General features: G+C 46.3%; 1 protein-coding gene across 2 annotated transcripts; it reads left to right on the top strand.

The window, feature by feature from the left end:
* The first annotated feature begins 8 nt into the window (after positions 1-8).
* Positions 9-10,663, top strand: serpinb1l3 (serpin peptidase inhibitor, clade B (ovalbumin), member 1, like 3). Of its 2 annotated transcripts, none has more exons than XM_082184291.1 (7): positions 9-134; positions 557-733; positions 8,090-8,230; positions 8,529-8,646; positions 8,803-8,945; positions 9,698-9,865; positions 10,018-10,663. In XM_082184291.1, exons 2-7 carry the CDS (start codon positions 566-568, stop codon positions 10,420-10,422), a joined length of 1,143 nt encoding a protein of 380 aa, XP_082040417.1. In that variant the 5' UTR covers positions 9-134; positions 557-565; the 3' UTR covers positions 10,423-10,663. The 2 variants fall into 2 exon arrangements, with proteins under 2 accessions (XP_082040417.1, XP_082040418.1); XM_082184292.1 differs by having other exon boundaries at positions 10-134; positions 565-733.
* The last annotated feature ends 3,474 nt before the right edge of the window (positions 10,664-14,137 follow it).

Raw genomic sequence — 14,137 nt, 5'->3', positions numbered from 1 at the left:
TGTGTGTGTGTGTGTGTGTGTGTGTGTGTGTGTGTGTGTGTGTGTGTTCGTTCATGAGGGTGTGTCTGCTATCAGAATCTCTAGCGACTCATTCTCTTCTGAAGCTCCTCGACTGAAGTCTCATTTCACAGCATGTGAGTAACTAATGATTCAGATCAACAATTAAGCAAAGTATTTGGATAATTAATAAGTAACGTTAATACTGGTTTCGTAACGTTAAGCCTTATACAGAAGGACACGCTGAAAAACTAAGATACTTCATGAAAACGTTAAAGATGTTAACATAGACGCCTTTTGTCTTGTTAACGAACTTCTTAAGTTACTTTTCCAGCAAAAATACGACGTTTCTGATCGCCTGTACATGGAAATGCTTTACATGTAGTTTTCCAGCGTTGGGCCAATCACAGTCGTTTGTGGTGGTAGTTCGTCCAATGGGCGCAGAGAACGACGAGGCGCTGAGAATGAGGAAGTGTGAACTGTGAAAGTTGAAATATAACATTCATTTTCATTATTTATGAAGTAGTTAATACCAAGGTGTGTCTGTGTTTGTGTTCAGTGTGTGAGAATGGATCATCTGTCAGCAGCGCAGACGCGGTTTTCCCTCGATCTGTTCCAGAGAATCAGTGAAGGAGACGCGACAGGGAATGTGTTTTATTCTCCTCTCAGCATCTCTGCGGCGCTCTCTATGCTGTCGCTCGGGGCTGGAGGAGACACGGCGACTCAGATGAGCCGGGTGAGGAACACACACACACACACACACACACACACACACACACACACACACACACACACACACTGACAGCAGAACACACACACACACACACACACACACACACACACACACACACACACACTGGCAGCAGAACACACACACACACACACACACACACTGGCAGCAGAACACACACACACACACACACACACACACACACACACACTGACAGCAGAACACACACACACACACACACACACACACACACACACACACACACACACACACTGACAGCAGAACACACACACACACACACACACACACACACACACACACACTGACAGCAGAACACACACACACACACACACACACACACACACACACACACACTGACAGCAGAACACACACACACACACACACACACACACACACACACACACACACACACACACACACACACTGACAGCAGAACACACACACACACACACACACACACACACACACACTGACAGCAGAACACACACACACACACACACACACACACACACACACACACACACACACACTGACAGCAGAACACACACACACACACACACACACACACACACACACACACTGACAGCAGAACACACACACACACACTGACAGCAGAACACACACACACACACACACACACACACACACACACACACACACACACTGACAGCAGAACACACACACACACACACACACACACACACACACACACACACACACTGACAGCAGAACACACCCACACCCACCCACACACACTGACAGCAGAACACACACACACACACACACACACACACACACACACACACACACAGACACAGACACTGACAGCAGAACACACACACACACACACAGACACTGACAGCAGAACACACACACACACACACACACACACACCCACACACACACACACTGACAACAGAACACACACACACACACACACACACACACACACTGACAGCAGAACACACACACACACACACACACACACACAGACAGCAGAACACACACACACACACACACTGACAGCAGAACACACACACACACACACACACACACACACACACAGACACTGACAGCAGAACACACACACACACACACACTGACAGCAGAACACACACACACACACACACACACGCACACACACACACTGACAGCAGAACACACACACACACACACAGCAGAACACACACACACTGACAGCAGAACACACACACACACACTGACAGCAGAACACACACACACTGACAGCAGAACACACACACACACACATACACACACCAGAACACACACACACTCACAGCAGAATAAAGGAAGCAAAGACACTAACATGTTGTTAATGTGGTGTGTTCATGATCGCGTTTGTTGAGTCGCATTGAGAGATCACGTCACATGTGGGTCACGTGACGCTGTGTTTGCTCATGGAGGGTTAGGGTTAGAGAGAGATCACGTCACGTGACGCTGTGTTTGCTCATGGAGGGTTAGGGTTAGAGAGAGATCACGTCACGTGACGCTGTGTTTGCTCATGGAGGGTTAGGGTTAGAGAGAGATCACGTCACGTGACGCTGTGTTTGCTCATGGAGGCGCAGCTTTGCTCTCAGTCTGTACTTTGACTCCAGGGTTGGTGAGCTGTAGGTCTGGGAGTCCTTATTACCACAGAAAGGCAGTAAATTGTTATGAAATGTTCTGTTATCAGCTCAGTGTGTGTAAATCAAGTCATAAAGAGAAAAGCTGTTTTCAACTTTTTTAGATGAATTAACATATTGAATTTACATTTACATTTATTCCTTTAGCAGACGCTTTTATCCAAAGCGACTTACAAATGAGAACAATAGAGCAGTGAGACTAACAATAGGACAACAATATGCACACATTGTTTTATTAATTTTTTTATAAATAGAAAAGATGAGAAAGTATTAGTATTACTGGATCAAGCGCTGCCGAAAAAGATGCGTCTTCAGCCGATTCTTGAAAGTGTGGACACAGCCGCTCTGGTTGAGGTTCTCTGGCTGAGGTTATGGACTCAGCCGCTCTGGTTGAGGTTCTCTGGCTGAGGTTATGGACTCAGCCGCTCTGGTTGAGGTTACGGACTCAGCCGCTCTGGTTGAGGTTCTCTGGCTTGAGGTTATGGACTCAGCCGCTCTGGTTGAGGTTACGGACTCAGCCGCTCTGGTTGAGGTTCTCTGGCTGAGGTTACGGACTCAGCCGCTCTGGTTGAGGTTATCTGGCTGAGGTTATGGACTCAGCCGCTCTGGTTGAGGTTTTCTGGTTGAGGTTATGGACTCAGCCGTTCTGGTTGAGGTTATGGACTCAGCCGCTCTGGTTGAGGTTCTCTGGTTGAGGTTATGGACTCAGCCGCTCTGGTTGAGGTTCTCTGGTTGAGGTTATGGACTCAGCCGCTCTGGTTGAGGTTCTCTGGTTGAGGTTACGGACTCAGCCGCTCTGGTTGAGGTTCTCTGGCTGAGGTTATGGACTCAGCCGCTCTGGTTGAGGTTATGGACTCAGCCGCTCTGGTTGAGGTTCTCTGGTTGAGGTTATGGACTCAGCCGCTCTGGTTGAGGTTCTCTGGTTGAGGTTATGGACTCAGCCGCTCTGGTTGAGGTTACGGACTCAGCCGCTCTGGTTGAGGTTCTCTGGTGGAGGTTATGGACTCAGCCGTTCTGGTTGAGGTTACGGACTCAGCCGCTCTGGTTGAGGTTCTCTGGTTGAGGTTAGGGATTCAGCCGCTCTGGTTGAGGTTCTCTGGTTGAGGTTACGGACTCAGCCGCTCTGGTTGAGGTTCTCTGGCTGAGGTTATGGACTCAGCTGCTCTGGTTGAGGTTCTCTGGTTGAGGTTACGGACTCAGCCGCTCTGGTTGAGGTTCTCTGGTTGAGCTTATGGACTCAGCCGCTCTGGTTGAGGTTCTCTGGCTGAGGTTATGGACTCAGCCGCTCTGGTTGAGGTGTTCTGGTTGAGGTTATGGACTCAGCCGTTCTGGTTGAGGTTATGGACTCAGCCGCTCTGGTTGAGGTTCTCTGGTTGAGGTTATGGACTCAGCCGCTCTGGTTGAGGTTCTCTGGTTGAGGTTATGGACTCAGCCGCTCTGGTTGAGGTTACGGACTCAGCCGCTCTGGTTGAGGTTCTCTGGCTGAGGTTATGGACTCAGCCGCTCTGGTTGAGGTTATGGACTCAGCCGTTCTGGTTGAGGTTATGGACTCAGCCGCTCTGGTTGAGGTTCTCTGGTTGAGGTTATGGACTCAGCCGCTCTGGTTGAGGTTACGGACTCAGCCGCTCTGGTTGAGGTTCTCTGGTGGAGGATATGGACTCAGCCGCTCTGGTTGAGGTTCTCTGGCTGAGGTTATGGACTCAGCCGCTCTGGTTGAGGTTATGGACTCAGCCGTTCTGGTTGAGGTTATGGACTCAGCCGCTCTGGTTGAGGTTCTCTGGTTGAGGTTATGGACTCAGCCGCTCTGGTTGAGGTTACGGACTCAGCCGCTCTGGTTGAGGTTCTCTGGTGGAGGTTATGGACTCAGCCGTTCTGGTTGAGGTTCTCTGGTGGAGGTTATGGACTCAGCCGTTCTGGTTGAGGTTCTCTGGTGGAGGTTATGGACTCAGCCGCTCTGGTTGAGGTTCTCTGGTTGAGGTTATGGACTCAGCTGCTCTGGTTGAGGTTCTCTGGTTGAGGTTACGGACTCAGCCGCTCTGGTTGAGGTTCTCTGGTTGAGGTTATGGACTCAGCCGCTCTGGTTGAGGTTCTCTGGCTGTGGTTATGGACTCAGCCGCTCTGGTTGAGGTTTTCTGGTTGAGGTTATGGACTCAGCCGTTCTGGTTGAGGTTATGGACTCAGCCGCTCTGGTTGAGGTTCTCTGGTTGAGGTTATGGACTCAGCCGCTCTGGTTGAGGTTCTCTGGTTGAGGTTATGGACTCAGCCGCTCTGGTTGAGGTTCTCTGGTTGAGGTTACGGACTCAGCCGCTCTGGTTGAGGTTCTCTGGCTGAGGTTATGGACTCAGCCGCTCTGGTTGAGGTTATGGACTCAGCCATTCTGGTTGAGGTTATGGATTCAGCCGCTCTGGTTGAGGTTCTCTGGTTGAGGTTATGGACTCAGCCGCTCTGGTTGAGGTTACGGACTCAGCCGCTCTGGTTGAGGTTCTCTGGTTGAGGTTATGGACTCAGCCGCTCTGGTTGAGGTTCTCTGGTTGAGGTTAGGGACTCAGCCGCTCTGGTTGAGGTTCTCTGGTTGAGGTTACGGACTCAGCCGCTCTGGTTGAGGTTCTCTGGCTGAGGTTATGGACTCAGCTGCTCTGGTTGAGGTTCTCTGGTTGAGGTTACGGACTCAGCCGCTCTGGTTGAGGTTCTCTGGTTGAGGTTATGGACTCAGCCGCTCTGGTTGAGGTTCTCTGGTTGAGGTTATGGACTCAGCCGCTCTGGTTGAGGTTCTCTGGCTGAGGTTATGGACTCAGCCGCTCTGGTTGAGGTTATGGACTCAGCCGCTCTGGTTGAGGTTCTCTGGTTGAGGTTATGGACTCAGCCGCTCTGGTTGAGGTTATCTGGTTGAGGTTATGGACTCAGCCGCTCTGGTTGAGGTTACGGACTCAGCCGCTCTGGTTGAGGTTCTCTGGTGGAGGTTATGGACTCAGCCGTTCTGGTTGAGGTTACGGACTCAGCCGCTCTGGTTGAGGTTCTCTGGTTGAGGTTAGGGACTCAGCCGCTCTGGTTGAGGTTCTCTGGTTGAGGTTACGGACTCAGCCGCTCTGGTTGAGGTTCTCTGGCTGAGGTTATGGACTCAGCTGCTCTGGTTGAGGTTCTCTGGTTGAGGTTACGGACTCAGCCGCTCTGGTTGAGGTTCTCTGGTTGAGGTTATGGACTCAGCCGCTCTGGTTGAGGTTCTCTGGTTGAGGTTATGGACTCAGCCGCTCTGGTTGAGGTTCTCTGGTTGAGGTTACGGACTCAGCCGCTCTGGTTGAGGTTCTCTGGCTGAGGTTATGGACTCAGCCGCTCTGGTTGAGGTTATGGACTCAGCCGTTCTGGTTGAGGTTATGGATTCAGCCGCTCTGGTTGAGGTTCTCTGGTTGAGGTTATGGACTCAGCCGCTCTGGTTGAGGTTACGGACTCAGCCGCTCTGGTTGAGGTTCTCTGGTTGAGGTTATGGACTCAGCCGCTCTGGTTGAGGTTCTCTGGTTGAGGTTAGGGACTCAGCCGCTCTGGTTGAGGTTCTCTGGTTGAGGTTACGGACTCAGCCGCTCTGGTTGAGGTTCTCTGGTTGAGGTTATGGACTCAGCCGCTCTGGTTGAGGTTACGGACTCAGCCGCTCTGGTTGAGGTTATGGACTCAGCCGCTCTGGTTGAGGTTCTCTGGTTGAGGTTAGGGACTCAGCCGCTCTGGTTGAGGTTCTCTGGTTGAGGTTACGGACTTAGCCGCTCTGGTTGAGGTTCTCTGGCTGAGGTTATGGACTCAGCTGCTCTGGTTGAGGTTCTCTGGTTGAGGTTACGGACTCAGCCACTCTGGTTGAGGTTCTCTGGTTGAGGTTATGGACTCAGCCGCTCTGGTTGAGGTTCTCTGGCTGAGGTTATGGACTCAGCCGCTCTGGTTGAGGTTTTCTGGTTGAGGTTATGGACTCAGCCGTTCTGGTTGAGGTTATGGACTCAGCCGCTCTGGTTGAGGTTCTCTGGTTGAGGTTATGGACTCAGCCGCTCTGGTTGAGGTTCTCTGGTTGAGGTTATGGACTCAGCCGCTCTGGTTGAGGTTCTCTGGTTGAGGTTACGGACTCAGCCGCTCTGGTTGAGGTTCTCTGGCTGAGGTTATGGACTCAGCCGCTCTGGTTGAGGTTATGGACTCAGCCGTTCTGGTTGAGGTTATGGATTCAGCCGCTCTGGTTGAGGTTCTCTGGTTGAGGTTATGGACTCAGCCGCTCTGGTTGAGGTTACGGACTCAGCCGCTCTGGTTGAGGTTCTCTGGTGGAGGTTATGGACTCAGCCGTTCTGGTTGAGGTTACGGACTCAGCCGCTCTGGTTGAGGTTTTCTGGTTGAGATTATGGACTCAGCCGTTCTGGTTGAGGTTATGGACTCAGCCGCTCTGGTTGAGGTTCTCTGGTTGAGGTTATGGACTCAGCTGCTCTGGTTGAGGTTCTCTGGTTGAGGTTACGGACTCAGCCGCTCTGGTTGAGGTTCTCTGGTTGAGGTTATGGACTCAGCCGCTCTGGTTGAGGTTCTCTGGCTGAGGTTATGGACTCAGCCGCTCTGGTTGAGGTTTTCTGGTTGAGGTTATGGACTCAGCCGTTCTGGTTGAGGTTATGGACTCAGCCGCTCTGGTTGAGGTTCTCTGGTTGAGGTTATGGACTCAGCCGCTCTGGTTGAGGTTCTCTGGTTGAGGTTATGGACTCAGCCGCTCTGGTTGAGGTTCTCTGGTTGAGGTTACGGACTCAGCCGCTCTGGTTGAGGTTCTCTGGCTGAGGTTATGGACTCAGCCGCTCTGGTTGAGGTTATGGACTCAGCCGTTCTGGTTGAGGTTATGGACTCAGCCGCTCTGGTTGAGGTTCTCTGGTTGAGGTTATGGACTCAGCCGCTCTGGTTGAGGTTACGGACTCAGCCGCTCTGGTTGAGGTTCTCTGGTGGAGGATATGGACTCAGCCGCTCTGGTTGAGGTTCTCTGGTTGAGGTTATGGACTCAGCCGCTCTGGTTGAGGTTCTCTGGTTGAGGTTATGGACTCAGCCGCTCTGGTTGAGGTTCTCTGGTTGAGGTTATGGACTCAGCCGCTCTGGTTGAGGTTCTCTGGTTGAGGTTACGGACTCAGCCGCTCTGGTTGAGGTTCTCTGGTGGAGGATATGGACTCAGCCGCTCTGGTTGAGGTTCTCTGGTGGAGGATATGGACTCAGCCGCTCTGGTTGAGGTTCTCTGGTTGAGGTTATGGACTCAGCCGCTCTGGTTGAGGTTCTCTGGTTGAGGTTATGGACTCAGCCGCTCTGTTTGAGGTTCTCTGGTTGAGGTTATGGACTCAGCCGCTCTGGTTGAGGTTCTCTGGTTGAGGTTATGGACTCAGCCGCTCTGATTGAGGTTCTCTGGTTGAGGTTATGGACTCAGCCGCTCTGATTGAGGTTCTCTGGTTGAGGTTACAAAGGCACACAGAGGTGGTAAAGGATCACCTATTGCTAAATTTGAATGGGCAGAATGACTGTTGAAACATTTGTTTGATTAAATGGTTTATTTTGATTAAATAATGTTGATCACATTTTCAGCAAAAACTGATTAAAGCTCCGTCTGTGAACTGAAGAAACCATATTTATGCTTCCATATCGTCTGATTTCTCAGTGTTTTTTTACAGAATAATCACATCTGCAACTTCTGTAATTGACTTTTTGTCTCCAGGCTTTGCATTTTGCCGGAGCAGAGGCTGAAACCCACGCTGGCTTTAGTAAACTCCTGAGCGAGATGATCCGAGCCGAGGCGCCGTACGCACTGAGTCTCGCCAATCGCCTGTATGGAGAGAAGAGCTACAGATTCACTGAGGTTCATTCACACACACACACACACACACACACACACACACATATATCTGCATGCTTTATTCTTATGCACCAGTTTACAGAAGATGCTCTGTGGGCCTTAGACGACAAAATATGTCAAAAAATCACTTTTGGAGCACAGACTGAAGTTTGGTTTGATTTTAAAGAAGACCCTTGGCAGATTAACAATAGTTAAAGTGAAGTGAAAAAAAGGTTTGGGTTTTTTTAAATGGTGAAAAAAGGTTCTACATGTTTTAGTTGTTTGTGCAGTACGTCTTTATTTTTCCTCTTTGTTGTTCCAGAAGTTTGTCAGTGACACGAAGGGCCTGTATCAGGCTGATCTGGAGACGCTGGACTTCATCGGTCAGGCGGACTCGGCTCGTTCGCACATCAACAGCTGGGTGGAGGAGCAAACACAAGGTGGACAAGCACAAATTTAACACAATTTCAGGAAGGAAAGCACAATGATGTGTCTTTAATGCGACATCACTTCATGCTGCATTACTACTACTTATAAACTCACTTGATTTGAGCAATTCCTGCTGTGTCAGTTATAATGTGTGTTTATAATCGTAGAGAAGATCAAGGACCTGCTGGCAGAAGGAGACGTGGATTCTCTGACCAAACTCGTACTGGTAAACGCTGTGTATTTCAAGGGCGACTGGGAGAGAAAGTTCAGAGAGGATCTGACCCGAGACGAGCAGTTCAAGATCAACAAGGTCAGATTCAGACGCTCTTACATTATTATTTTACCTTTTTAATGTGAACTTTCTTACATGGTTTGACTTGAATGTCTATTTATCTTTTTCTTTAATATGCTTTTTAATTACCATTGTGTGTGAGATTGGCTACTGCATATAAATGAACTTTCCTTGTCAGCTTTTTTCCTACAGCGCTTTATAAAATACAGATTGTTTCAAAGCAGCTTCACAGTAATAACAGGAAAATAATGATATTAAACCATCATTATTCAGCTGAAATCAGTTCACTGTTGATTCATATCTGTTCAATAGCTGTGTAAAGTGCATCAGTTATGAAAAGAGTTCAACTGAGCTGTAAAGTAGCTCTGCAGAAAACAGTGGTGTAATCTTCCAGCTTGTGAAACATTGCGAAAGCCTGATATTAAATTTAGAAATGGGGAACAATTGGGCAGCAGTTCTCAAATATTTCAGAGTAAATGTATATAAAATAGGTCGATGTAACTGAATAGATGAGACATACACACATTTCCAGATTACAGGGATGTTTAGTGGGACAGCGGGAAGAATCTTTTAGTTCTAGTCGTCATCAATCTCATTCCTGATGAAAGGGTTAGGGTTATCTTGGATGGAGGGCAGACTGTTTCGTGTTGTGTATTCTTCTTTTCTTCATGAAATATTGTAATATTTCTGTTGTTTCCTTCTTGATGAATTTTACAGCAACAGTCATGTGATATCAGTGAGAGTGACGATATGTTTTCATTGGTTGACAGAATGAATCGAAGCCGGTGCGGATGATGTTCCAGAAGGCCAAGTTTCCTCTGGCCTTCATTCCTGACGTGAACTGTCAGATTCTGGAGCTGCCGTATGTGGGAAAAGACCTGAGTATGTTGATCCTGCTTCCCAACGCCATGGAGGACGACAACACCGGCCTTCAGAAGGTGTGGCGTTAGGGTTGATCTGCTGTGTGGAGTTGTGTTGATCTGCTGTGTGGAGTTGTGTTGATCTGCTGTGTGGAGCTGTGTTGATCTGCTGTGTGGAGTTGTGTTGAGTTAATCTGCTGTGTTGAGTTGTGTTGATCTCTCTTGTCCAGCTGGAGAGCGCGCTGAGCTTCGAGAACTTCATGGAGTGGACCCGACCCGACATGATGGACCTTCTGGAAGTTGAAGTGTCTCTGCCCAGATTCAAGATGGAGGAAACCTATAACATGAACTCTCTTCTGATCAGCCTGGGAATGGTGGATGCGTTTGACTCGCAGAAAGCTGATTTTTCAGGAATGTCCCCCGGGAATGATCTGGTGCTGTCGAAGGTGGTGCACAAGTCGTTTGTTGAAGTGAACGAAGAAGGAACGGAGGCGGCGGCGGCCACCGGTGCCGTGATGATGATGCGCTGTCTGATGCGTCCCGAGCGCTTCTGTGCCGATCACCCGTTCCTCTTCTTCATACGCCACAACCCGTCCAGGAGCGTTCTGTTCTATGGGCGCGTCTGCTCTCCGTGAGATCCCACGGGTTTCATCTGATAAGAACAGGTTCTGGTCTGTGCAGTCAAAGGGTTAGTGGAAAGACCAGTTGCTCTTCAATGAAAATGTCCTTTTGCCTTAATTCCGGCGTGCCTGTGTTGTTTCCTCTATTGAATAATCTGGAGTGAAATTGTCTATGCATTTGCTGTACAGGTTCATGTGACATTATGAATAAACAATTTGTGATTGTTCAAAAAATAAAATGAAACCTGTTTCTTTATGCCCTCCAAATGCTTCAAGATACTGACAAAGCTCTAACTTAGTGTACAAAATTGTGTGCCTTTTTTGACCATTGACATTTGTGAATGTGATATTTACCATCTGTTCTCCAAACTGCTTTATCCCAGTGGTTATATCAGGGATATCAGCTTCGGTCCTGCAAAGGTTAGTGCCCACCCAATCTAACACAACTGAACAAGCTCATCAATGTCTTCAGGATTACTAGAAAGCTACAGGTGAGTTTTTATCAACACTGCAGAACTGAAATTACTCATTTCAGTTCTGAGAGCACTACCAGTCCAATTGAATCAGCATAGCTATTCAAATGCTGATACTGGCCAGGAACTCCGGTTCCAAGGGCCATCCCAGAGCCATTAAAGACAAAAGGTGAAAGTCTCCCCTACAGCTAATCCAATCAACCTAACGATTCAACGTCTAGGCTGAAAGGTGAGAATCTCAGTGATCTGACTCATTTAAAACACAATAGAGAAAACATGACTGGCAGGAGAGGAGACTCTTGCTGGAGACTCAATAATCATCTGAAATCAGTCTACTAAACTTTATCAGTTTGTATTGGAATCTAAATTAAAACCTCAAATGCTAAAATCAGTATTCTTCACCATGATGTTATGTAAGTAAGCATATCTGAAATAGATTCTTAAATTTGTAACCCTTCAATAGTCTTAGAGATAAAAAATGACAAATTGGGCATCGGGTCAGGAAGCAGACAGACTGGCTTAACCGACCGTCTGCTAGCTGTCTCACGTCACCAAGGTCAGATAAATCCCATCACATAGAGCCTCTTTCACCTAGATATCATCATATAGAGACTGTGTCTGTTCCCCGAATTTGGAAATCCAAAAAACGTCCAAACCCATCTAAGGGTAAAATTTTACTGATGTTCAACCAATAAAAAACAGCTATAATACAGATGAGCAAATGCTAAAGCTTGGGTTGCTGAATATTCGATCCCTTACTCCAAAAGGACTCATTGTTAATGATATGATTACAGACTATAATCTAGATGTGCTGTGTTTGACAGAAACCTGGCTAAAACCAAACGATTACATTACTTTAAATGAGTCCACCCCGCAAGATTACTGTTATAAACTTGAACCTCATCTGAAACGCAAAGGAGGAGGTGTTGCTGTAATTTATAGTAATATTTTCAAAACCACTAAGAAATCAAGTTTTAAATATAATTCTTTTGAAGTGTTGGTGCTTAATGTAAAAATATATAGTGTAAACGATAAATCACGTTTGAGATTTGTGCTGGCTACTGTATACAGGCCACCAGGGCACCATACAGACTTTATCAAAGAATTTGCGGACTTTCTATCAGAATTAATATTGACTGCAGATAAAGTACTAATTGTTGGTGATTTTAATATACACATAGATAATGAAAAAGATGCATTGGGATTGGCATTTAAAGACATTGTAAACTCAATTGGAGTTAGACAACACGTGTCAGGACCTACTCATCGTCGTAATCATACTCTAGATCTAATATTATCACATGGAATAGATGTTGATGCCGTTGAAATTCTGCAGCAGAGCGATGACATCTCAGATCATTATCTAGTCTCGTGTAAATTACATTTAGCCAAGGCTGCAAAGCCGACTCCGTGTTACAAATATGTTAGACCTATCACTTCTGCCACTAAAGATTGCTTTATTAATAATCTTCCTGGTCAGTTTCATTATCTCAGCATCCCGGATAGCTTAGAAGAACTCGATATTGCAACAGAAACTTTTAACTCTCACTTTTCCAGCACTTTAGACACAGTTGCTCCGTTGCGCTTAAAGATTAAAGAAAATAGTCCAATGCCGTGGTACAACGAGCACACTCAGGCCCTTAAGAGAGCAGCCAGAAAAATGGAGCGCAACTGGAAGAAAACAAAACTAGAGGTATTTCGTATTTCATGGAAGGAGAGCTCTATTACTTACAGAGAGGCTTTAAAAGCTGCTAGATCTGCTTATTTTTCAAACCTATTAGAAGAAAATAAACATAATCCTAGGTATTTATTTGAAACGGTGGCTAAACTAATGAAAAATAAAGCTTCAAGCTCAGAAGTTTCCAAGCAACACAGCAGTAATGACTTTATGAACTTCTTCACTTATAAGATTGATAATATCATGGTCAAAATTATAACTATGCAACTGTCTACTACAGTATCGCATCAGGGAGAGCATTGTAGTCTTTTATTGCTATAGGAGAGGAAGAATTTCGCAAACTCATTAAATCATCTAAATCGACATCATGTATGTTAGACCCTGTACCGACTAAGCTACTGAAAGAGATGCTTACAGAGGTCATAGATCCTCTTCTTACTATCATTAATTCGTCTTTGTCTCTAGGATACGTACCAAAAACCTTTAAGCTGGCTATGATTAAACCTCTTGTTAAAAAAACGCAACTTGATCGTACAGAATTAGTCAATTACAGGCCGATCTCGAATCTGCCTTTTCTGGCAAAGATTTTAGATAAAGCAGTATCCTCACAACTGTGTTCCTTTCTTGAAAGAAATGATATCTGCGAGGATTTTCAGTCAGGATTTAGACTGTACCATAGTACCGAGACTGCTCTCATTAGAGTCACAAATGATTTGCTCTTATCATCCGATTGTGGTTGTATCTCTCTTATTAGTGTTACTCGATCTTAGTGCGGCATTTGATACTATTGACCACAACATTCTTTTAAATAGACTTGAAAACTATGTTGGCATTAGTGGAATTGCATTAGCATGGTTTAAATCATACTTATCTGACCGTTATCAGTTTGTAGCAGTAAATGAAGAGATGTCTTATTGATCACAAGTTCAGTATGGCGTACTTCAAGGCTCAGTACTAGGACTGCTGCTGTTCACTCTGTACATGCTACCCTTGGGAGATATCATTAGGAAGCATGGAATTAGCTTTCACTGTTATGCTGACGATACTCAGCTCTATATTTCTTCAAAACCTAACGAAACTTACCAATTCACAAAATTAACGGAATGCATAGCTGATATAATAAATTGGATGACTTCTAAATATAAAAAACCCAGAGATTCTAATTAATGGACAAAAAACTTCCACATGTAATAATGTAGAATACTGTCTAACACTTTATGGCTGCTCAGTTAACTCTTCATCGTCGGTTAGGAACCTGGGTGTGCTCTTTGATACCAATCTTTCATTTGAAAGTCACGTGTCTAGTGTCTGTAAAACCGCATTTTTCCAATCTAAATTACGCCATATGTTCTCATTGACAAATGCGGAACAATTATTTAATGCGTTCATGACCTCAAGGCTAGATTATTGTAATGATCTACTGGGTGGTTGCCCTGCACGCTTAATAAACAAACTACAGCTGGTCCAAAACGCAGCAGCTCGAGTTCTTACCAGAACCAGGAAGTATGACCATATTAGCCCTGTTCTGTCAACACTGAATTGGCTGCCTATTAAACATCACATCAATTTTAAAATATTG

This window comes from Leuciscus leuciscus (assembly GCF_965113295.1).
Source record: "Leuciscus leuciscus genome assembly, chromosome: 11".
NCBI lineage: Eukaryota > Metazoa > Chordata > Actinopteri > Cypriniformes > Leuciscidae > Leuciscus > Leuciscus leuciscus.
The sequence above is the reverse complement of the archived record's forward strand: the minus strand, read 5'-3'. Positions and strand labels throughout refer to the sequence as shown.